Raw genomic sequence first — 24,071 nt, 5'->3', positions numbered from 1 at the left:
AGTCATAGTATCTGCTTTCTTGTTATCTTTGCAAACAGTTCTTTGGGACACAATGTTGCTTTAGGCCCAGTCCAGAGGTTGTTTTGCCCTGTTTTAACATTCCAACAGTTTAGGAAATAAGGTGTACCAGGCAGTTCCTCTGGGAACTGACCCTATTTTAAAGTGGCTCTGTTTATATTATTTTTTACACCTAATAGAGTAATTTTAAGGAGTAATTGAGATAAGATATTTAAAACCCTTCATGCAATGCCTGACACATAGAAATCCCTCAAGAAATGTCTGCTCCTGCTATTGTTGATATTTTTATTACCCTGACTTGTAATCCTTGGCCCATCATACAATCCTATCAAATTTTCCTCAGGCCCTGATTCAAGCGTTCATTTGTTTATTCGTGCATTCTGTGAATCTTTGTTGAGGGCCTATTATGTATCAGAGACTGTTGTAAGTGCTGGGGATGTATCAACGAGGTCAACTGACAAACCAATACATACGTTCATGTATAATTTAGAGCCAGTGGGAAGTGTATGGGGCAGGGGCGGGGTACGCTATTTCAGATTTTTAGAGTGGCCAGGGATAGCCTCTCTTCCTCTTCAGTAGAAATCTGTACGAAGTGAGGAAAATCCATGAGAATAGCTGGGGGAAGAGGCTTCCAGAGAGAAAACAGAAAGTGCAGTGCTTATGAAGCAGGAGAATACTTTTGTCCTTGAGGAACAGTGAAGGCCAAAGAGATTGGAACAGAGCAAGTGGACTTAAGAAAGTAAGATCTGATCTATGCACTCCTCTGTTCCTGGCAGCACTGTTCACAATAGCCAAGCACCTAAATACTCATCAACAGACTGGATAAAAAAAGTTATGGTCCATATATACAATAGAATATTGCTCAGCCATAAAAAATGAAGTTCTGCCATTCATAATGATCTGGATGGACCTAAGGGTTATTATGCTGAGCAAAATGTCAGACAGAGAAAGATAATTACCTTATGATTTCACTCATATGCAGAATCTAAGGAACAAAGAGAACAATCTAATTGAAAATAGACTCACAAATGTAGAAGACAATCTGGTGAAGGCCAGAGGGGATGAAGGTGGGTGGTGAAGGATTAAAGAAGTAAAAATTAGTGGTTGATAGATGGCCTCGGGGATGGGGAGCATGGCATAGGGAATGCAGTCAGCAGTAAGGTATCAGCTATGTGTAGAGCCAGAGAAAAGATAGAGTAATCAGGGGGATTGTTTCATAAACTGTATAAATGTCTAACAATGTACTGTATTCTTGAAACTAATGAAAAAAAAAAAAAAAAAAGGGGGTAAGAGCTGAGAGTCCTTAGAGACAAGTTCACATCTGGCCTGGAAGGCCATGGGCAAGATTTTGGATATCATTCCAAGTGTTATGAGAAATCATAGGAGGGAGGACTTGTGAGCAGGGAGCGCCTTAATCTGATATTTAGACAAATGGACGACTCTGGTTGCTATGTTAAGAATAGATTGTGGAGATGCAGAGAACAAATTGCTGATTGCCAGATGGAAGGAGGTTTAGAGGGCTAGGTAGAAAAGAGGAAAAGATCCAGATATTTTAAAAGCAGTCATGGGGGTGTAAAGTACGGGATAGGGAACACAGTCAATAATATTGTAATAACTATGTATGGTATCAAGTGGGTACTAGACTTATTGGGGGATCACTTTGTAAGTTATATAAATGTCTAATCACTATGTTGTACACATGAAACTGATGTAATATGGTATGTCAACTCTAAGAATAATAAAAAAATGAATAGATGGACTATGGAAGATGAAAGGGCAGTATATTGAGGCTGTGATACCAAATTACCACAGATTAGGCGGATTAAAAAAAAAAAACCACAGAAATTTTATTCTCTCACAGTTCTGGAGGCCAGAAGTCCAAAATCAAGGTGCTGGCAGGGCCATGCTCCCTTCGATGTCTCTTTCTTGCCTTCTCCACCTTCGGCGGCTCTTGGAGTTTTTTGGTTTGTGACAGTGTATCTCCAGTCTTTGTCTGCATCTTCCCATGGCCTTCTCTCATTTTCATCTATTTCTCTGTGTCTAAATCTCCCTCTCTTTTCCCTTATAAAGGCACCAGTCATTGGATTTAGGGCCCACCCTAGATCCAGAATGATTTCATTGTGGATCCTTAACTAATCACATCTGCAAAGGCTCAATTTTCAAATTAGGTCACATTTATAGGTACTAGAGGATTAGGAATTGAACATATCTTTTTGAGGGACACAATTCAACCGACTACTGTAGTAAGGCACCAAATCAGAATTTTAAATGAGCAATGACAAGACTTAAGATGAGGATGTGTGTGTATGAAGATAGTAGGAAGTTGGACTTGGGATATCTTCATAATAGAGAGCTGATGGGGTTTGCTGATGGGTTCAATTTGCAGTGTGAGAGAAAAAAGGACATCAAGAATGATTCAGGTTTTTCACCTGAGACATTTAATGAATAATGGTATCATTTACTGATCTACAGAGCACTGCAAGTTTTTAAAAAATATTTTAAAAGTTTTTCAATTACAGTTGACATATAGGATTATATTAGTTTCAGACATACAACGTAGTGATTATACATTTGTATAACTAACAAAGTGATCACTTGATAAATCTAGTACCCATCTGACACCATATATGGTTATTACAATATTACTGACTATATTCCTTATGCTGTACTTTACATCTCCATGACTATTCTGTAACTACCAATTTGTATTTCTTAATCCCTTCTACTTTTTTACGCATCCTCCCAGGACCCTCTCCTCTGGCAACCATCAAAATGTTCTCTGTATCTATGAAGTTGTTTCTGTTTTGTTTGTTTATTTTGTTCTTTAGATTCCACATGTAAGTAAGATCATGTGGCATTTGTCTTTCTCTGTCTGACTTACTCCACTCAGCATAATACCCTCTAGGACCATCCATGTTGTTGCAGATGGCAAGATTTTTTTAATGGCTGAGTAATATTCTACTGTATATATGTACTGCCTCTCCTTTATCCATTCACCCATTGATGAACATGCAAATTGCCTCCATATCTTGCCTATTGTAAATAATGCTGTAATGGATATATAGATGCACATGTCCCTTCAAAGTAATGTTTTGGGTTTCTTCAGTTAAATACCCAGAAGTGGGATTACTGGATCTTTCTTTGTTTCTTATTACACCTTTGTTTTACAGTCTATTTTGTCTGGTATAAGTATTGCTACCCCATCTTTTTTGTTTGTTTGTTTCCATTTTCATGAAACAACTTTTTCCATCCCTTTACTTTCAGTCTGTGTGTGTCTTTTGATCTGAAGTGAGTCTCATGTAGGCAGCATATGTGAAAGTCCCTCCATTTCCTGTAATACTGGCTTGGTGGTGATGAACTCCTTTAGTTTTTTCTTGTCTGGGAAACTCTTTATCTGTCCTTTGATTCTAAGTGATAGCTTTGCTGGGTAAAGTAATCTCAATTGCAGGTCCTTGCTTTTCATCATTTTGAATATTTCCTGCCAATCCTTTCTGATCTGCAAAGTTTCTGTTGAAAAATAAGCTGACATTCTTATGAGAGCTCCCTTGTAGGTAAATAATTGCTTTTCTCCTGCTGCTTTTAAGATTCTCTCTTTGTCTTTAACCTTTGGCATTTTAATTATGATGTGTCTTGGTGTGGGCCTCTTTAGGTTCATCTCATTTGGGACTCTTGGCACTTCCTGGGCTTGTATATAGATATATATATATCCTTTGCCAAGTTAGAGAAGTTATTCATCATTATTTCTTCAAATAGGTTCTGGATTTCTTGCTCTTCTTCTGGTACCTCCATGATGCAAATGTTGATATGCTTGATGTTGTCCCAAGGCCCCTTAAACTATTCTCATTTTTTTTTTTATTCTTTTGTTGTTGTTATTGTTGTTGCTGTTCTGATAGAGTGTTTTCTGCTACCTTATTTTCGAAATCACTGATTCAGTCCTCTGCTTCATCTAATCTACTGTTGGTTCCCTCTAATGTATTATTTCAGTAATTGTATTCTTCATTTCTGACTGGTTCTTTTTTATGTTTTCTGTCTCTTTGTTAAAGTTCTCACTGAGTTCATCTACTCTTCCCCTAAGTTCCTTGAGCATCTTTATAATCAGTGTTTTGGACTCTGTATCTGGTAGATTGTTTGTCTCCATTTTGTTTAGTTCTTTCTCTGGAGCTTTGTTCTGTTCTTTCATTTGGGACATGTTTCTTTGTCTCCTCATTTTGGCTGCCTCCCTGTGTTTGTTTCTATGTATTAGGTAGGGCTGCTCTGTCTCCCAGTCTTAGTAAAGTGGCCTTATGTAGTAGGTGTCCTGTGGCACAGTCTCCCTGATCACCTGAGCCAGGTGTTCCTTGTGTGGATTGTGAGTGCTCTCCTATTAGAGTTGAGCCTTGGTTGCTGTTTGCACATCAACGAGAGGAATTGACTCTGACTGATTGGTTGTGAGGACTGCCCATGACTAAGGTGGAGGAGCTGTTGTGCAGGGGCTGACCCTGTGGAGCAGGATTCACTTTAGCAAGGCTCTGGTACCTGCCTAGTCTGCCCTTTGAATGTGTAGTCCCCAGGTAGTTTTCTGACACAGTCTGAAGCTGGCTACCAGATGTGCTGACCCTGGATCCTTCTGGGAGGGACTCCACTGCAGGCCAAATTCAGCCACAACACAGTACCCTTCCTGGGGCCATCTAGCATGAACCACCAAGCGATCCGAAATGGCCACCACCTGTGCTGGGCTTAGAGATGCCTGGAGAAGCCAAGTCACGAACAGAGTTTGGCTGCTGCTAGTGCTGGGCTTGGAGCTGCTCAGCAAGAGGTACAGGGCATGCTGGGGCCAGATGCTGCTTCTTTGTGAACCTTTGAGAGATTTAGGAAAGTCTACAGCATGAGCCAAGACAGGCCGTTTTTATGGAAAAGCAACTAGAAAAGGCTTGAGTGGGCCGGCAAGTTGGGAGGGGTGGGGTCTCAGAGAATCCCTTGGGCGGGGCAACCAGTGTTAGCTGGGAGACTCAGATATGGCGCCTGCCTGCATCTGCGCACTGGGAATGGGGAGGGCTCAACAAAGAAGCAATGGATTCTGCCAGCACTTCTGTCTGGGAGACAGCTGTTCCTTCAGCCCTCGCCCAGAAGCCAGATAATTCAGTTCTGCCCCATGCATCCCTGGTGCCGTTCAAGCTGCTGCCCCAGCCCTGGAGCTAAGAGCGAGTGAGTCAGTCAGCGGGTAAGTCCATGCGCGAGCCCTTTCAAGATGGATGCCTGCAACTCCTGCAGCCCTCCATCTCACTCAGCCACAATCTCTGCTGCTTTTCACGGCCAGAAATTGTGGGGACTCCATTTCCTGGGTCTGAAGCCCTGGGCTGGAGAGCCTGGTGTGGGGCTGAGATGCCTCGCTCCTCCGGAGAAAACTCCTCAGTTGAGCTATCTCTCCCGATTTTTAACTGCCACACGTGGGTTTGGCGACCAGGCTGTTCGGTGTCTCCACCCCTTCTACCAGTCTTGAGGTGGCTTCTTCTGTATGTCCTTAGTCATGGGACTTTTGTTCAATTCAGCTAGACTTCAGGAGATTCTTAATGATGGTTTTTCTGTAGTGTAGTTGTAATTTTCATGTGGTTGTGAGAGGAGACACGTATAGCATTTACCTACTCTATCATCTTGACTGGAAATCCTAGAATAGCAAGTTTTGAGGGACAGGATTGTGAAGACTGGGGATCCCCATCTGCAAAATGAGTGTATTAACAATATCTTCTTCATAAGGTTGTTAGAATGATTAAATGTTATTATGTGAGATACTTAATAGTCTGTGGCAAATGGGCAATATCCCCTTCATAAATTTCATCTATTCATTTAACTATTTTGAAAAGATCCTACAAGAATTCTCAATGTCCCTTCGACTGTACTATTCTTTAATTCTGGTTTCAGTGTGGTGGCTTAGGAAGACTGATATAGCAGCAGCATATAGGTTAGACTGGAATGGGAGGATATGGAGGCAGTGATCTCACTAAATTGTCTAGAGTTGTCAAGGACAGTGGTGCGAATATAAAAGGGAGGGAGAAAATAGTGCTACAGAGGAAATTGTGTAAGATGTGGCAAAAGATGAACCATAAGAAAAGGTAAAGATGTCTGACTTCCTAATTCAGAAAAGTTAGAACAGAGTCATTGACAGATATAGCAAAGCTAAAATACAGAGTAGAGTAGCTTTGAGAGGAGAAAGGACACATTCATTTTAGATTCACCAAAAAAAGTACTAGCAGTCTTAGAAGTTAGGCATCAAGTAGGATCATGCCTAGTATGCAGTAAGTGCTCAATGTATGTTGACTGGTTGGTAGATTTTCTAGGTCAGTGTTGTCCAATAGAAATATAATGAGAGCCACAAATGTAAGCCATGTGCAATTTAAAATTTTTCTAGTAGTCACGTTAAGAAAAGTAAAAAGAAACAATTTTAATAATATTTTAATTAACATCCAAATATTATCATTCTAACATGTAATCAATGTAAAATATTAATTATGGTATATTCTTTTTCCCATGATAAGTCTTTGAAATCCTGTTTGGACCAGCCGTATTTCAAGTGCTGTATTGGACAGTACAATTATAGGTGGAGGTGATTTGCAGGCAATGGATAATAATGACTGAATTTCGGAAGAGAGAGAGATCAGTCTGGCATCATCTGTGTGGAGGAGGAAACTGGATGATAGGATGGAATTTGTAAGGGAGAGAATCCTAGAGGAGACGGGAACCCAAGACAAATGGGGTAATAATTTATTTTGCCAAGATTTGACTTTGCCGTTAGACTACTTGGCCCCAGAAAAGAGGTGAATTAATAGTAGTGATTCAATCATGTTTTCTAATATAGTCCTCTTGTTTTATCTACTATTTGCAAGTACCTTGTTCATATAATTGCTTATTATCCATCTCTCTCTTACTATAATGTAAGTCATTTTTTTCATGACTACCTTCCCAGAATAGTATCTCTCACACATTAGTATTCAAAAATACCTGTGGGATAAAAGCCAAATCCCTGCCTTCAGAGAATTTACAATATCATTGGTAGGCAAGTGTTACATAGAGGAAAGACAAACTAATAACAGATTGGTATATAATTAGATTCCGAATAAATGATATTGTTAATGCAGGGCCCAGGATTTCAGAAGAAAGATCCATAGGGTTTGAGGTAGCTTAAAAAGAGAATTGGAACATGGACTATGTCTTAAATGGTGGCTAGCCTTTGGATATTTGGAAAGGAAGGGCTTATGCAAAGGTAGGAATGCATATGAATAGTTTAGTTATAATAGATAATGAGAAAATGTAAGATATCAAGTTAGACCAATAGGTACTAAGTAGCCACTGAAGTTTCTGAGAAGGTGTGTTAAGTAGAATTTTAAGAATAGTATATAAAATTGATCGGAGAGGGGAAAGCTGGTAGGCAGTTATTGTAACTATCCAGAACGTAAAGAAGTTTGAACTATAGTGATGCTTTTGGGGGTAGGCAAGAGGAGAGGTATGAAAGATGTTCGAATGGAGACGTCAGTGGATTTTGTTTTGGAATAAATGTGCATTGGTTGGTCAAATGTGTTGCTAAGGACATCTCTAAGTTTCTGAACTTGGTTGACTGAGTGATGGTGCCATAGACTGAAAGTTCCAAATGGTAAATTCCTTTCAGGGGTGAGGGCTGAGAGAGGAAAATGGATTGAAGTCACAGTAATGGAAGATATCCAAGTGGAAATTTCCAGTAAGCCTTCAGATGACTAAGGGATTCAGAGAATGCAAGCTCTTTCCAAACCTTCTGTTCTTTTTGCCTATATAGAAAGTGTTTACTTTTTTGTGTTTCCCTGTGGCTCTGTTGATTACATTCTTATGTGTGGTTTGAAGCTCCTCTGGCTTTAAACACGTATTTGTTTTTGGCATGGTGGGAGTAGAGTGCTAACGAGCCCAAGATCATGGGTTTGATCCCCAGAAGGGCCAGCTAGTTTGACGGAGAGGGATCCGTGTTCGTGGTTAACAGACTTTACCCTTAATCCCGTCTACTTGTCTCTAAACTCTGTAGTGTTGATCTAAAGGGGGCCCGGTGAGAAAGTGTGAGTGGTTGTGTACACTCCATTAAAAGTACTGGAAGAATGGCTCCAAGTGGGTTTATTCGGGTTGCTTCTTCCAGGAGCTTTGTCTACTTTCTTCCCTCAGCTTGTGGGGCAGACATCACATTTTCAGAGACAATATCCTGACCAAATGCACATGCGACTGTCATATTCATGGCCACCCACATTTGTTTTCCCGCATTCAGATACTTCTCAGGTAAAAAGCAGTGTGATGATCCGGGAGTGTGTGGTTCTTTTCTACAAGTGTCTACTTGTAAGTGTTGGAGTATTATCAGTTTGACTTTGAGAGCTGGCTTACTAATATTGTACAAACAAACTCTGGAAAGCATGAAAGTGCCCAAAGGCTCCCTCTGCTAGCCCTTCGCTGACAGATTTTCCTTATTAGGCTGCTGTAGCTTGCTGCATACTCTTACTGGGAAATACAAGTCTACACTCAGAATTCTTGCAAAAATGGTCATACAAGGATACAGCAGACACTGTGCTGTGTTTGAAAGAGTGACAGTGTCCATAGAACAGCCCTTGGACAAACCCACAGAAGGCATCTTTCACACAAGTGCAGAGTTGCCAGCATTTGCTGGGATAGCATCTGACGTCTGTTTCTGTGGATACTGCATTTTCAAAAATCAATCCTAGAGGTTCTCAGATTGCTTTTCCAGTTGACTGATATACTCCTGGGTCCTACAAGACGAACCCCAAAGGGGATTTGAAATAATGTTACAAACATATTGAAAGATTCAAAATAAATCCTTGCAGCTTAAGAAGAACTTGAAAATAGTTTTTTTTTTTTTTTCAGGAACTAGATGTTTGCTACATCAAGGATATTTCTAATATTCAACAATAAGGAAAATTTCAAAGGTCAAGGACCATCAAATATCATTTACTAGATTACTAGGCATAGCAGTGATGACTTAGAAGAATATGGCGTGGAACAAATGTGACGAAAAGTAAAAGTCAGAATGACTAAAGCTATATGCCGATGAATCCAAATGAAATTGGTTGAAAGATTATTGGTGTTTAGGTTGTACATAATGACAAACAAGGCACTTACTTGCACTGTTTCTTTGAAATAATTACATTGACAAGATTAATTATTCTGGTATTATAGGGAGACAGCCTGAAAATATCATGTAAGTAGTTAAAATTATTAAATGGAGAATTTGTAGCTCTGCCGGCTGGGCCAGGCTGGAGTGAAAACAGAGAAAGGATCATAGTGACACAGCAGCAAAAAAATGTTAGACGTGAAATTTCACACCTGCCTTCATGGTACAAAGATTTTTAGATTTAAATAGTACTTTTTACCAGTTTTTGTTAAGTAAGAGTCAAATTAGGGGAAAAGGTGGTCACTTGATCAGAGTCAGAAAAGTTGAGGCCACGCATCAGAGTGTACATGAAACAGAGTGTGACAAAGCCAATGAGAGAATTCCACCTTGGATATTTTAGATACTTCATTAATACTCTCTTTCCTAATCATAACAATAGAAGTAGTGATGATAAAAGTACTTGTACAAATGTCAGGAACCACACCAAACAAGAGCTGATGAGCAGACCAGTGCTGGACTGTGCCAACGTTTTCGTCTAGTCATAGAGAAACTAAAAAAAGATGAAAAGAATAAATCAAGCTAGTATGTTGAGTTGTCATGAAATTTATTAAATTTAAATTTAAGAAGCTGCCCTTTTATTTCGAGATATATATGTGTTATTAAACGAATTCCCTCGTAGTGACATAATGGTGATGATTGTTTTTTAAAAATGTCCTTATTTTAGTCAAATAAGGATTTTTCCACTGTAGGTCATTTTTTTTGTTTTTCAATTTCTACTTTTATTTTTTGGAAACCTCACTATTTTGAGAAATCTAGAAGTTTAGGAACTATTGCATGATAATGTTTAATTCTCAAGTACTAAAGATACTATGAGATAGATACTATTAATATTATTATCAGCATTTTACAAAAGAGGAAACTGAGCCCCACAGAAGTTGTTTTAATTTGTCCAGAGCCACGACACAAACTCACGTTCACCTGGTTTCAGTATTCATGCTTCTTACCATTATATTATTCCTGTGGGTATTAGTTAGGGTCCAGTGAGGAGAGAAGAAACTGTTCTAGGTATTTTAAACAGAGGGTATTTAATACAGGCGATGGAAGGTGTGAGTAGCCAAATAAGAGCAGAGAGTCAACCCAGTGATGAACAACATCAGGAAGCCACTACTATTCCTAGGACTAGGGGGACACAGAGAGGAGGTGGTGTTCCCATCTGAGGAAAACCATCTGGATGGATCTGGGTCTGTTGGGAGGACGGGGTCCTGCTCAGGGTGGGTGGTGGGGACCATGGAGGGAGGAACTGCAATTGTGGAAGATGCTGCTTGAAGCAGAGAGAGAAAAGGGCAGAAATACCCTGGCTTCTTCCTTCCTCCTGTCTCCATCTTTTTTTTTTTTTTTTAGCACCTCCTATTAGCCAAAGCCACCCAGGAACCAGAAAACATAGGTGCTGGGAAGTGCAGTTCCTTGTGAAACAGAGCAATGAAGGGAATGTTGGGAAATGGACATGAGAGCAAACAACCAGTACATTCTAGCGTAAATATGTATGAAATCAGTTCACTGTACCTTTTACTATGGCCTTGAAGTCTAGAGATACCAGAAGAGGCTTTTCAATATTAACAGTTTAAGAGAATTGATTTGGCTCTGGGGGAGGGGTGGGTGAGACTGTTTCCATTTCCAAATGCCCTTTACAGCAGAGAGAGGTGAAGCAATAAGAAGAGAAGTTTGGTGTTTGGAGGTAACCTTATCTTTAAATATTTTGTTTCCTAAGGGTGGCTATATTAGAAGCTGTGGGCCAAATAAGGTGGCAGAGCACAATCCTGGGTATCAATCCCATTACTGTTGACTCCTTCCCTCTCTAGAGGAACAATCTCCCTCTCCCTCTCCCTCTCCCTCTCCCTCTCCTTCTCCCTTCCCCTCCCCCTCTCCTTCCCCTCCCTCCTCCTCTCTCCCTCTCTCCCTTTCTCCCCTTTCCTCCCTCTCTTTCTTCTTCTCCCTGTCCCTCTCTCTCATGTTTTTGAGATTTGGAGTTGAAAAGGAGAGTTCCATGTTTGTGGGGTGAAATGATGAATTTAGCCACAGCATTTATATAGAGAAGTATATAGAGAATAGAGATGATGATACCCCCACCCCCACCCCCACCCCCCACTTTCCATCTGGAGAGGGACTCTGCCCACTTGGAGGGATATCTCTGTTCCCTCTGGGGGTTAAGGAAGAGCCACTGAGTTAAAGAAACAAAGTACAGTTAGGGAATGATAGGACAGTGACCCAATCTTTTACTTTTCTGGTAGGACCCATTAAACAGAGAAACCTCCCTAGGCCTCATTTCCTACCTCATTTGAAATCCAAGGTCAAATTTTACTTCTGATGTACTGCTGTAATTGTCTCTGATCCAATTTACATCTGTTTTTGTTTTTAGTGATTGCTTTATTCTTTTCAAAATCACCTCATCCCATCACAGGGTGAAGGAAAGAACATTTAGAAACCAGATGTTTTATTAACCATAACCATTATCCTTTATTGGATCCCAGAGAGGTTTAATCTCTATTCATAAACAAGGTGAGGAAGACACCAGCTTTTAGCTTAACTTTACACTTTAAGATGCCTCACTGAAAGGAAAGCAAAGGCTCTGCCATCCCTTTGTCATTATGACCCAGGGAGGATCGTAACTGGTGTGTATAGCCCAGTGGTTCAGCCCTATCAGCCCCAAAGCTCTTCTTTTCATAACAAATATTTTATGATATACCCTTTAATGTCCCAAAGTAAAATTCATAGGTAATACTGACGTATGCAACTTCAACAAAAATCAAAATGGTGCCTGGACGGTAACATAAAGGAGAACTAAAATGAAAACCATTTATAATAAAATAACATGCATTACAGGGCAGGAATTTTCTCTTATTAGAAAACATAATGAAGTGGTCAGATGTTTACACCTATGTGGAAATCACAAATGTGACAGCTGCTAGCAGACTGATACAGGCCGAGAGTGGAGGGATTCAAACAGTGCAATTAGCACTGCCATCAGTGATGCTTTTTTCTCTGTTTTAGAAACAGGGGACAACACTTGGTAAAGTTCTAAATGAAATTAAATACCACATTCCCCTTGATTTACATGGTAATTCCATTCCCAGAAAATCTAGCTTATATTGAAATCATGCAAAAATACTTGGAGTTTATGAATAAATTGGAGTGATAGTCTAGGCTTTGGTGATTATAAATAGGTTTGTTATCTTCATGAAATGGCTGGAGCTCTAACCCCTGCCCAATAAATGCCAATAATGCCCTCCTCCATCACTGAGAGTTTCCAAATGACATTTAGGGCTAACACTGTATCCACTGGGAATCCCTAGAGTGGGATGACTAAGGCATTTTTGAAGGGCAGGGATATAGGAATATGGGTCTCATGAAACTCACTGCTTGAGTCCACAGTTTTGCCTGTGGAAGCTGTGATTCAACCAAGTCCCTTGAGACCACACTGATTTTAATGAGCTGTCCAGAGAACAACAGGTATATGGTTGCCAGAGCTTTGGGCAAAATTTTTATAATCATATTCTAGTTTTATTTATATGGAAATGGTTTATTTCTGGACTGTATAAGGGCCCAAGACATACCCTTTCTCATTGAGGTATGTCGAGGTTGGCTTATCATTGGATGTTGCATACATGATGTGACATTGCAGCGTGCATGAAGCAAGGAATGACAGTGGGTAAGGTTGAAAGCCCAGTTACATATACTGGGTATTGAGCAGAAATCCTTATTTATTTTAGTAATATCGTATTTAAAAATAGTTTGTCACTCAAAGGTGCAATTAGCTATATTTCTCCTTATAGTATGTGAAACCAAATTTGAACAAGAATGTATCAATCGGTATATGAAACTGTTCTTGTGTCTGCACTGGGGCATGAAGTGTGAAGTACCAAAAACACAGGTTTTGATGTCCTCAGACCCAGATTCAAGTCCATCCTGCCTGTTTGTGACCTTTAGTAAGTTATCTTTAATAACATCTTCGAGCCTCCTCACCTGTAAAATAGGGTTTATAATATTGCTCAACTCATAGGATTTTTATAAGGACTAATGAGATAATATAGCTAAACCACCTTGCATAGCAACTGATCCATAGTAGATGCTTGGCAAATATTAACCATCATTGTTGGGGTGTGGTGGTAATTATCACTCATGTAGATCTTACGGGAAGGAAAATGTCGTTTTTATAAATAGGCTATAATTTGATCCAGACAACCTTGAAGAAAGACAGAATTCCTCTTAGGGACAGAATTGCTCTTTTGTTTAGGAAAAAACACCTCCTGGGCATGTTCAGTAAGAAAAGGTCAGCAAGGGCCCTGCCCCTACTCCCATCTGAGGGGAAGCTATCATGGAGAAAGATTGCTCTGCATAAGAAGGTAATCGAATTTTCTTGAAAGTTCTTTCTAAGGGAGCTGATGAAGGGTTGTATAGAAAGTCATTTCTCGAAGAGTTTTCAGAAGAGAGGAAGGGATCTTACTAAGATGAACAGCCAGAAATTCCTTAATGGGTTTTAGTAATAGTGATGTTTGACATTGGCAGCCATTTTATGTTCTGTGCTTAACTGCCTCCCCACTTCAGCATCCACAAGACCTTTAGTGAAAGGCTCTATCCAGATTAGCCCAGCGTGGACAGAAAAGGAAGGGAGAAAGTATTGTGTGGGTAGAGGGTGGAAAGAAGCAATGCAGTTGGAAGATCATGGCCGCAGGAGGCAAGATGCTGAGCATACACAGGACAAGGAGGCCCTGAGAATGTTAGTCCTAGGGAGAGCCAGGGATACTTTGAGGGGGGAGAAGTTGAGACTGATGGTGAGATGCATGTGGGAAAATAATAAGGAAACTTCGGTATTATTATTTCCTTAAAATCAAGCACAAAGCTCGTGAGCCCTTTTATATTTAGGTAACTTTCCAAATAACTCACAGAGGATTTAAGAAAAGGAAAAGGAAATGAGATGCTTTTAAATGAGAGAAATTACTAATCTTCTCATCTTGTCTTCTACAAATGCTGCTGTGAATTTGATATTCTACTTAGTAAAGAATTAGTAAGATTATTGAAACAAAAACTCAATGCTGAGAGATCATATTCTTATGAAATCTCTTGATATGAGCGTGTATTAAATGCCACTTGTATATTATGTATCCTAGATAATAGAAAATCTTTTTCCAAAAGCTCTGTGTCATGGATTATAACTCACTGTTGGGTTTTGTGAGTGGGGTCAGTTATTTAAACCTGCTTTATTGTTAATGAATATATTGTAGAATTCATACATCTCTTACATAGTTTGTACAAGTTCTTTGAAACATATTTGTTTTTAAATCTGTAAATTCTGTACGATATCTCCACTCTGGTGTATGAGTTTTATTTTTCTGGGTAGATTTTCATGTTTATTTGTTGCAACGACCTTAATAGAAATGCTACGTAACAATATAATTCTTAAGGAATGACACATTACACCAACATTGTTCAAAAGAGTTAATTAATCAAATATGATTAATTTTAATGTAATTACTAAAGAAAGATATATCATTTTATTATGACGCTCTAGCCATACATTTTCAAAATATGCTTATTAAACAGTAAATGTAAGATAATGATTCAGTTAGTTACATTTTTAGAAGTCATTAGGATTGATATTCCTCTGCCATAAGTGAATAATAATTTCAAATACAATCAGAGTTAATTTAATAAAAATATGCTTTTGAACTAAGACAGATTTAATGAATGACCAATCATTATTTTCTGGTTTCAAAGTAGCAGGGAAAATTAATTCAGTGTCTGTAAATTTATTTATCACACTTGGTCCATAAGTGTGATAAAAACATATGAAGCAAAATACATGATGTAATCCCATTTCTCATAGTTTATTAATTCTCTTAGCTAAAAGAGATCTGACATGGTATTTGGGGCCCTTGTGTAAACTGAATATAAGTTGCATGATGTTTGAAAGTTTTTGATATTTGAATAGACATTTTAATGATACACAGACACAGATAAGAGATGTGAATAGACAGCTTGAGGTTTCGGAGTCCCTCCTGCAGTGTGTTTAGCAGCAGGTACAAGATAAATATCCAAACAAAATCAGATTAAGGGATTAACAGAAGTGGCTTTGCCATGGGTGGATGAGTGGGGCCTGTGGGTGGCTCGGAAGGGAGTTTTGGTCCTATTTTTATTTTTCCTACTTTTATATCAGTGCATTTTGGGCAATAGAAAGTGAGTAATGTTTACTTTTAGGATACAAGTTTACCTGGGCAATTAAAAAAGGGCAGATTCTAAAGATTGTGAAAGGTCAGTTTGAAGGTGATTCTGCAGGGGTGAAGTAGGAGAAACAGTCTCCATCTTAACTCATATTTCAACTGGGCAGTAAGGTTTGGACTTCTGTGTTCTTTTCTAAATTAAAAAAAAGTTTGTTCGTTTGTTTCCCTTGAAAGACCTTGTCAATGACAGCTGAAGAATGGGGAAAAAGAGAGACCGTGTTTAAGTTCAATGTGTAATCATTAGAAGGAACATGTGAAATTTATGTTTTGAAAGAAGTCCTTTTGATTCTAGGGCTACAGCTTGGTCAGGCCTATATAAAATTTTGAAGCAGACACTAAATGGATAAGGACTGGGAGGAAAAACGAGAGTTTCAAAAATGCCTTGGGCCTCTGTCTCATCTATGAGAGGTTTCCTAAAAACAGTGTTTTCCAGACAGGACTTGGTTATTTAAATTGATATCTTTATCTTGTACCATACGCACTTAAAGCTTCAGACAGTCTTCTCATCTCCTTTTTTTTTTTTTTAAATAGAAATCACACAAAAAAAGATATCTATGTATCAGTTTCTAATACCTAACAGGAAAGTCTTTTATAATATTAAAATAGCGATAAGCAAATATGTACTTACTATAGGATTAAACACTAGCATTGAAAACAAATGAACCAAAAACAAAGAACCAACAGAATTTTCTTTTTGTTTTTGCCCCCTTGGATTCTGGACTTTATGATCATATCAGGAGAGGGAAGTAAAGAATCACAATTCTTCTATTTAAAAATTTTAAAATTAAAAAAAAAATGATGCCATAATGATGCATAAGTCAGATTTATCTTTTGAAAACTTTGATGGGAAAGCCCAGATGATTTGACTGGGAATGCTCTTTCTTATGAAGAGAGCCAAACAGGATCTGCCTCTAATAAATTAGTACAATCTTTTAAGATTAAAAATAGCAAAAACATTTTAAATAGTCTGATTATAGTTTTAATAAGTCAAACATACATTTCTATCTAGCCTATAGTTTTAAAGAGTCTATGTGGGTTTAACTTATTATCCCTCATTCCAATATAAAAAAAGAAGAAAGAACCAAGTCATTTTTGAACATTAAGATATTCATAAAGACTGTATAAAGTAAAAAACAAAAAAAACCAAAAAACCCCAAAAACAAAAACAAAAAAATCTTCACAGATTGTTAGCCATCTCTTTCAACGATTTTTCATAAATTCTTCTCTTTCCTTATCAGTAGCTAACCCCCATCTCATAAGGAGATACTTTCCAACACCTCCCAATGTGATCAGTGATTGCTTTTCATGGGAGCTATTGCTCTTTGAGATGTTTAAAGGAAAGGAGAATATCTTTTATAAACCAGTAAATGTCAAAGATTTTACTCAAGGGGGATGTGGCAGAAACTATTTTTAGCAGGCGAATCTATGCATTTTTTGTCTTTGTTTTTATTTTCTCTACTTGCCGAATATTTGTTTTAGAGCAGAGAGCACAAAAAATCAATACATTACTTAATCATCTTTTTAGTTCTGCCATTTGCCTATAAGGTCTTTTTTCCCCCCAATTATATTCCACGTTCTTGATCAAGGTGTTCAGATTGGGTAACATATTGCTAATTTTGCTGAGTTTGAGAGCCAACAAAATAATGGAGCCTTCTGATTTAAAAAAAAAATTCCAACTTCTTCCCCTGCACCCCCAAACTCACAATTTATTGAACAGTCCGCTACTTGTGAGTGATAAAAAGTTGAAAGGTGGTGGTGACTAGACCTAATACTACTTTATTAAGCCATCTATCTATAGAATTGTTGTTTTAATACTTTAAAAAAATATGTCTATGCTTTCTTTTTTTTTCTTTTTTTCCATTTTTTTAGTCAAGTACTTTCTTAAAGAAACAATAGCACCACATTGGCATAGCTGGCCAAACAATAAATGGGAAAGCAAAATGTGCTACATCTTCCATTTTAAGCATTCTCTCAAGCGCATAAACTACTAACAGAAACCCTGGAGCCACAGTGCATGAGATGGTTTCATCTACACAAACAACGACATTCCCAGAGGGAAAGGATTCTCAGGGAGGCCAGGCTCTTTTTTTTTTTTTTTTTTGAAATAAGATTTTTCAAGGAAGTGATTTTTTTTCTTTGTATTCCACTGGACTCTATGGAGGAGTATGTGCGTGTGTGCGTGTCTGTGTGTGTGTGTGTGTGTGTGTGTGTAGGGTGCATGCTGGGAGAGTTTTTCTTTAGCTCTAGAACAGTTGATTCTGATGACAAGATGCATTAGCATTTTCAGTGGAGCCTCCTTATCTTAAAATGTTGCAATAATACTATTATGCCATTTGGGGAAATGGGAACAGAAATTTGACCTAGGTATTCAGTATTGTCAGTTAAATTGGAAATAAGCCTATAAGTTAAAAGCTCATTCTTACCTATATTTAAGGCTCTTTCATAAACATCTTAATATTGCATCATTTCAAAATTATGAAGCAAAGCTTATCAAGTTTTGAGTTGTAAAATTTTAGGTGCTCCCTTCTATCAATCCTAGGTCATTCTGTTGTAGTATATAATGATCAACCGACTTTTGAAGTCTACATCAAATTGTTTTCTAGTTTTCAACTTATTTGAAAATAAGATAGTGGGTTAGTATAATTAATTTTTAATAAGTTGATTTATGATACAGTTGGAGAGGATTATATGTTGGAAAAGTTAAGAAAGATTGCATGTCTTCACATATCTACGCTTTACTCGCTGGTGCATTTTGGGCTGTGAATAGAATTACAAAGTGAATTACATAAGTTACACTCTCAGAATTACCATATCCAGCTAGGTCTGGAAACCCGCGGGTCTGCAGAAAATTGAATGCAAAGTGTTGCTGAGAATCAGTTATTTTAAAAGGTACACACCGGGAACAAGAAATAAAAACCAGAAGTGCCATTTTGGGAAAAGGGGTTCAGCACCTCACTCTACAAAACTCATTTGTCTGGAAAACAGATGAAAGGCAAAAATGACTTATTGTTTCTTTTACATCTGTCCATAGTGATCAGAACATTTCAGCATGCTAGAGGTGCTCATTTCAAATAACACTGTGACTGAGGATTAAAATATTTGTTGCTGAGCAGGGGCGCCTACTAAATAGGCCTTTTTGCGTATGTTTTGAGATCCAGGAAGTCTTTTTAAAAATTTTTTCCTGGCCTCTGAACCTTGAGATGAACCAGTGGGACAAAACTAAAGATGTTATTTTTGTTTTCCATGTACACTTTCCAAGAATAAAAGGGATACGGTATACATGAAATAATCAAGCCTGGTTACTTTTCACCAAAACATTCTAAAGCAGAAAAAAGGATCTGAATGGTAGATGATTCCTTGTCTTAATAAAATCTTGATGTGTAGACAAGAGACCTTTTCTCAGCCAGCATGTACCTGTCCTCATGACTGGATTTTCTTGATACCAATTTTTGGTTGAATGGATAAGACACATCCATAGAGAGCTAGGGGCCACTCTTTTAAGCAGACATGAGGAAAAATTTCTAGTTGTGAAGGAAATTTTTGTCTCTCAACTAGCAACTCTAGTAAAGCATATTTTAACAAAAAAAAATTTTAAATATGTATGTGTATGTATACACAGCCAAGGATAAGAGCAAAATTTATTAAAGTAACTTTGCGACTTTTTATTAGATATTTTTTCAACATTTGAAATCTTGTGCCATATTTTTAGGTTGTCTAAAAAGAAGGAATAACTGTATTTTTCAAAATGAATAGAGTATCATTTATAATATTAAAAGAAGTATTACTAGATTACTAGTAACTGTTGGAAGAGTCAGCGAGTGCTAACAAATGCCCTCTCGCTGGTAGAAATCTTGTTTTTCTCTGTTTTTCTTTTTCTTTCTCTCTGGTCCTTTGTATTCTTAAATCCAAATGCAGAATTCGAAATGTAAATCAAATGCTTCTAACTTATTTTGAAAAGTATTTTAAAAGAGATAAGCGATTAGTTTTTAACAGCTAGTTAGCTGGATAGCTTCATTGATAAGAGTTGGCATGCCAGGAGCATTTGGCTAATCAATTTCCTAGCTATGCTATGAATGAGTTGTTTATAGAATTCCTTGCATGCAAGCAACTCAAGGGCTCTGATCTTGCACCCTCATAGCAACCCAGGTTAAAAATTTGGAGCTTTTTTAAAATTCTCATACCACCCCTGTGAGGTAGGTAGATGACATATTGCCCCCATTTTGCAGATGAGGAAACTGAGGCACAGAGAGGTGAAGTGACTTGCCCAAGGTCACAAAGTGGTGAGTCTGTGGCCAGGTCGGCAGATGTTTGTTTCTTCAGCAAGAAAAAGCCAGGACTGATAAAATCCAAGCCTTCTGCTTTTTCCACTCCTCTCTGGACTTGCCAGACCAATTTGCATCAGTGGACTTTTGTCTTAAGTTTCTCGTGGAAGGCATAATTGGGGGATCTTTGCCCTCTTTCCCAGATGGATGGATTTTTAGTACCCTTCCTCTCTGTGTCATTTTCGGCTCCAAGCTTCCTCTTTTGTTTTGCTTTCACCTTTTATCGTTTTGGCCAGACTCTTTCATATAACAAACTACAAAATAGCACCATTGTACTAAAAAACAGAGTTTTACATACTGTTTGATATATCCTGTATTGTTGATATGCGAAATTTACATAGTGCTCTATATGGAAAAAATCAAAAGAGAGAAGTTACTAACCAGGTTGCACGCTAACTCATCATCGAAGGAACTGTTGAGAGTTTGAGACTTTCTATGCTTGACACATACACCTAAAAACGTTTGGCCTCAAAGTTACAACTATTTGCATTTCTTTTTTAGCAAGATGTGGAAAAATAAAGCTTTGTGTCTAAAATAAATGCATCCAACTTACATTTGGTATAAATGCCACAGATAGAATCTTGCGGGTTAAAAACTGGTGTGCTACTTGACTTTTTCTGCTGCTATGGAGGAGGCCAAATTTGGCAAATATAAAGGGGATGTGGAGGGCTGGCGGAGATGGACAAATGAGATTATCAGACACTGTAAAACAAACAGCCTGTGTTGCGTAGAAAGAAGTGCAAATTAAAAATAATTAATAAACCACTTTGATAAGGCTGCTGAATGAATAGCTCCAGCAGCCAAGATTCAGGGACAAATTTAGTGCAACTGGACCTAGACAACACCCATGCATTTGTGGCTCTTGAGAGGCAGGGACTAAGATATATAGATTTATATATATTTTTTCTCTATAGAACATTATTGATAAAGCATCAACAGCAATCTATCAACCCCAGGACCATTTTTGCAAGGTGCAAAGCTTTTAACAATCACTCCTAAAGACAATGTTGAAATATTTACTTGTGTATTTCATTGGGGGGGAATGCCCATCTTTTGAAATGTTATTAAACTTATTTTTTGGTAGGTCTTCTGGTGTTTAACAGGTAACTTGTGCAGAGCAAAGGATCCTGCCAGTGGCATGTCATTCTTCACTCTTCGGGAAGGTCTTCCTACATTCTGTAGTTCTTATTTCCCGCACTCCCTCTACTTGCATTCTTCAAATGTACTTCCTAAAAATAAGAAGGAAAAAGTGACATTAGTTTGGTGAAGTTTTATGTACCCTGCCCATCTATTTCTAACTTTGAGTCTCAGCCTTTCATATCTTATGCCTCGCCAGCCAATCAAACAGAGGGTTTGGGCCCGGTTTTTCCGAGAAAGCCGTATATAAGTAAACAGACCTTTAATTTTTAGTTTAGTCAAATCTCAGTCAAGCTACTTCTCTGTGCGTGGAGACCACGGATTTCTTTATAACCACACAAAAAAATGTGTTTCTATTTGTCTGATGTTATCACAGATTCATTGATGGAAAAGAAGGCCTGAAAGATCCAGTTTTCTGGCCAATAGCATCTTTTCTTAGTGAGAAAAAAAAAAAATCACATTTCTGGGATCATTCTCTGATGCTTTATTGCATTTTATTCTGCTATTTTTTTTTGTAAAAAGAGAATATTTCTTCTTCATTTGATTTTTTTCCCCTTTGGAGAAAGGCAGAATTTTAGTAGTAGAATTGAGAAATTTTATAATCGATTTAGAATTTGTAAAATCACAGACATACTGAGTTGCGATACTCAAATCTTAGCTCTTTCATTTTCTAGCTATGTAAACTTGTGCAAGTGACAATTGCTCGTGTCTCAATTTCATCCATAAACTAGGATAAACTAGGGGGAAAAAAAACTAGGACAAAAAAGATTTTTAAGACTGTATAAAATACTCAAAACTAGGAAAATACTCAAGAATGAAATGGAAACAAATGAAAAGAAAGCCATATGAGATATTTAATCTCTAGTTTTCCTCTCAAGCCAAATTAATCCCCAGAAGAAGAAATTCGGGTATCTTCCGTGCTTCACTCTTCAAATAGAACTGAAGTTACATTGACCAACCCTATAGATCTTATCCTTTTCTCCAGAAGGGAGATTCTTTTTCTTTTGTCTCAAAGCCGAGGCGTAAAGTGTAAAGTTCGAGCAGAGGGATCCAGCCTGCTTCTTCTGGGTCCATCTCTGCATCGTAGCAAAGCCACAGGCAGAAACTCACTTGAGGAGAGCGGACACTGCTCCAAGTAGCATGGTTCCCATGCACGCACGCGCTTGGTTGAGGCCATTCAAAACCAGCTGGGATGTCGTCTGGTTTGCATTTGGCTCTCTTCCCAGGCTTTCACATGTGACTTCTTTGTTGCAAACAATGACAGTTACAAAACAACAGCACTCAGGGATTTGGTCTCAGTTGCATCTGTTGCTTTGCTCATTGTCTTAATTTAATTCCTCTGGCCACCCTCGACAATGGGCAGCAAGTGGAGGCATGTCAAAAGGAGCCCTCGGAGCTGGCACCCACCTTCAGTGCACTTCTTGAAGGGTTATGAAACTGTCCCACATTCAGCCAAGCAAAAACTTTTCACTTCGACAGCTTGTCCAAGACAAACAAACCAGCTGAAGCTGTTTCTAGTATGCAACTAGACAGATTTTTGAAAGGAAAACAGTAGTGAGTAAATACTGTTTCCTCCTGACACCAGGGAAGGTAAGATTATTTAAAAAGAGAAATGTTGCTCCTCTAGCTCACCAGGGTTGGTTGAGGAAATTTATTTCTCTGAAGAAGGGGTTAATCAACTCATCACACAATAAGTTTGCAATATGTGTTATTACACATTGTGTAGCATACACAGATATATTTGTAAAGCCAGAAAATACCCTGAAGAGGTCATTCACATTTCCCTATTATTTCTTGGCCTTCATCCTAGCTCCACACACTTTTTGATTAAGAAGGTCACTGAGAGCTAATAACAATGGCAAAAATAATACCCTTGATTAATATTTGCAGACACTTCACAGTTTACACAGCAATCTCACTGAATCCTCACAACCACCTCTTCGGATGATGTTATATGCATCAGTCTCATTTACACTTTGTGGCTTGCTAAGATTTAGTAAATTGCTTGAGGTCACATAGGAACAAACTGATAGACCAAGAACTACTAATAAAACAATTTCTTATTTTAATAAAAGAATAACAATTCCTTCACTTGGACATTTATAGTGTGCTGGATGCTATGTTCATTGAATATATTTTCTTATCTATTTCTGATAGTTATTTTGGAGATAGGTACTAGTGTCTTGGCCACTTTTACCTTTAAAGAATATTAAGCTTATAAAAGCTAAACAACTTGCGTAATTTCTTTACAGCAAAGATGTGACTGTTGTTGGGATTTGCACCAGTTCCTTCTGATTCTGGAACTCACCAGTTAGCTGCTCTGCATACTGCCTCACCAGGAGGTAAAACAATATCTGGTCCCTCAAGGTCCAAATCTCTCTCCAGAAACAATAATTGATAATGTCATGAGCTGCTCATGATCCCAGGCAGTGGTAGATGCTGGTTTAGAGGACAGGAAAGACTCTAAACTAGGGGCCATGTGTGCCCTCCCTTACCACAAGTACGAGCTGAGCCCTTTTCGACAGCATTCGATAGAGGATAGTAGCACAGTATTCATTTAGCAAAAGCTAACCTCACAGATATTATAAAGCTTTCTTTTCTTCCTGCCTATCTCTGAGATTTTGCCTGAGAGACAGATTCTAAAAGAAGGATGATAATAGGCTCTTTAAATTTCAGGGAGGAAGCAGTGATATTTTCAATAGACTGTTTCCATCTCCGCCCACTCCAAACAAGTTAAGTATTGTATGACATGAAGTCTAAGAAAAGCCTGGCACCCTATAAAAAAGGCTGGGAAAATACTGTCCAGCATGGAAAATTAGCAGCTAATTGTATAGCATAAAGTCCTAATTCAGCACGGACCTTCTGCTAAAAAGGGCAAAATAGGGAGGAAAAAAAGAAGAAAAGAGCAGCAGATGATTGAAGAGATGGTCCAGACATCAGATCTTTACCTGTTAAAAAGTATGTGCTCTAGCCATTTTGCTGGCTTGGCCTAGAGACATGTGAAATTGTGGATGACAATTTAGATGTCTCAGCATCAACTTTGATTTCTCTTTACTTTGGGGAATCGTAAGTTCAAATTCAGGAGAGTCAGTCAGTCTTGCCTCTCTGGGAGCCAAGCAGAGTGAGTGTTGTGTGATTCGCTCAGCACTTTGGGATGTGACTTTTAAAACCAAAGGTCAAGGTGCACATTTCTAGAGACTTGCATTC

At 38.3% G+C, this 24,071-nt stretch overlaps 1 protein-coding gene across 3 annotated transcripts in view; it reads right to left on the bottom strand.

The window, feature by feature from the left end:
* Positions 1–20,422: 20,422 nt before the first annotated feature.
* IGF1 (insulin like growth factor 1) overlaps positions 20,423–24,071 on the bottom strand; it is a 68,096-nt gene continuing 64,447 nt past the window's right edge. For 2 of the 3 annotated variants that reach the window (XM_015591467.2, XM_006914540.2), the window contains one exon: positions 20,821–20,956. In XM_015591467.2, coding sequence (XP_015446953.1) covers positions 20,897–20,956 — 60 coding nt within the window. In that variant the 3' untranslated portion in view covers positions 20,821–20,896. Of the gene's footprint in view, positions 20,957–24,071 lie in introns of all 3 variants that reach the window. The other variant, XM_006914539.2, reaches the window with a different exon arrangement.

This window comes from Pteropus alecto, unplaced genomic scaffold, assembly GCF_000325575.1.
Source record: "Pteropus alecto unplaced genomic scaffold, ASM32557v1 scaffold94, whole genome shotgun sequence".
NCBI classification, from domain to species: Eukaryota; Metazoa; Chordata; class Mammalia; order Chiroptera; family Pteropodidae; genus Pteropus; species Pteropus alecto.
Note: the sequence above shows the minus strand (reverse complement) of the source record. Positions and strands in the feature narration are given on the sequence as shown.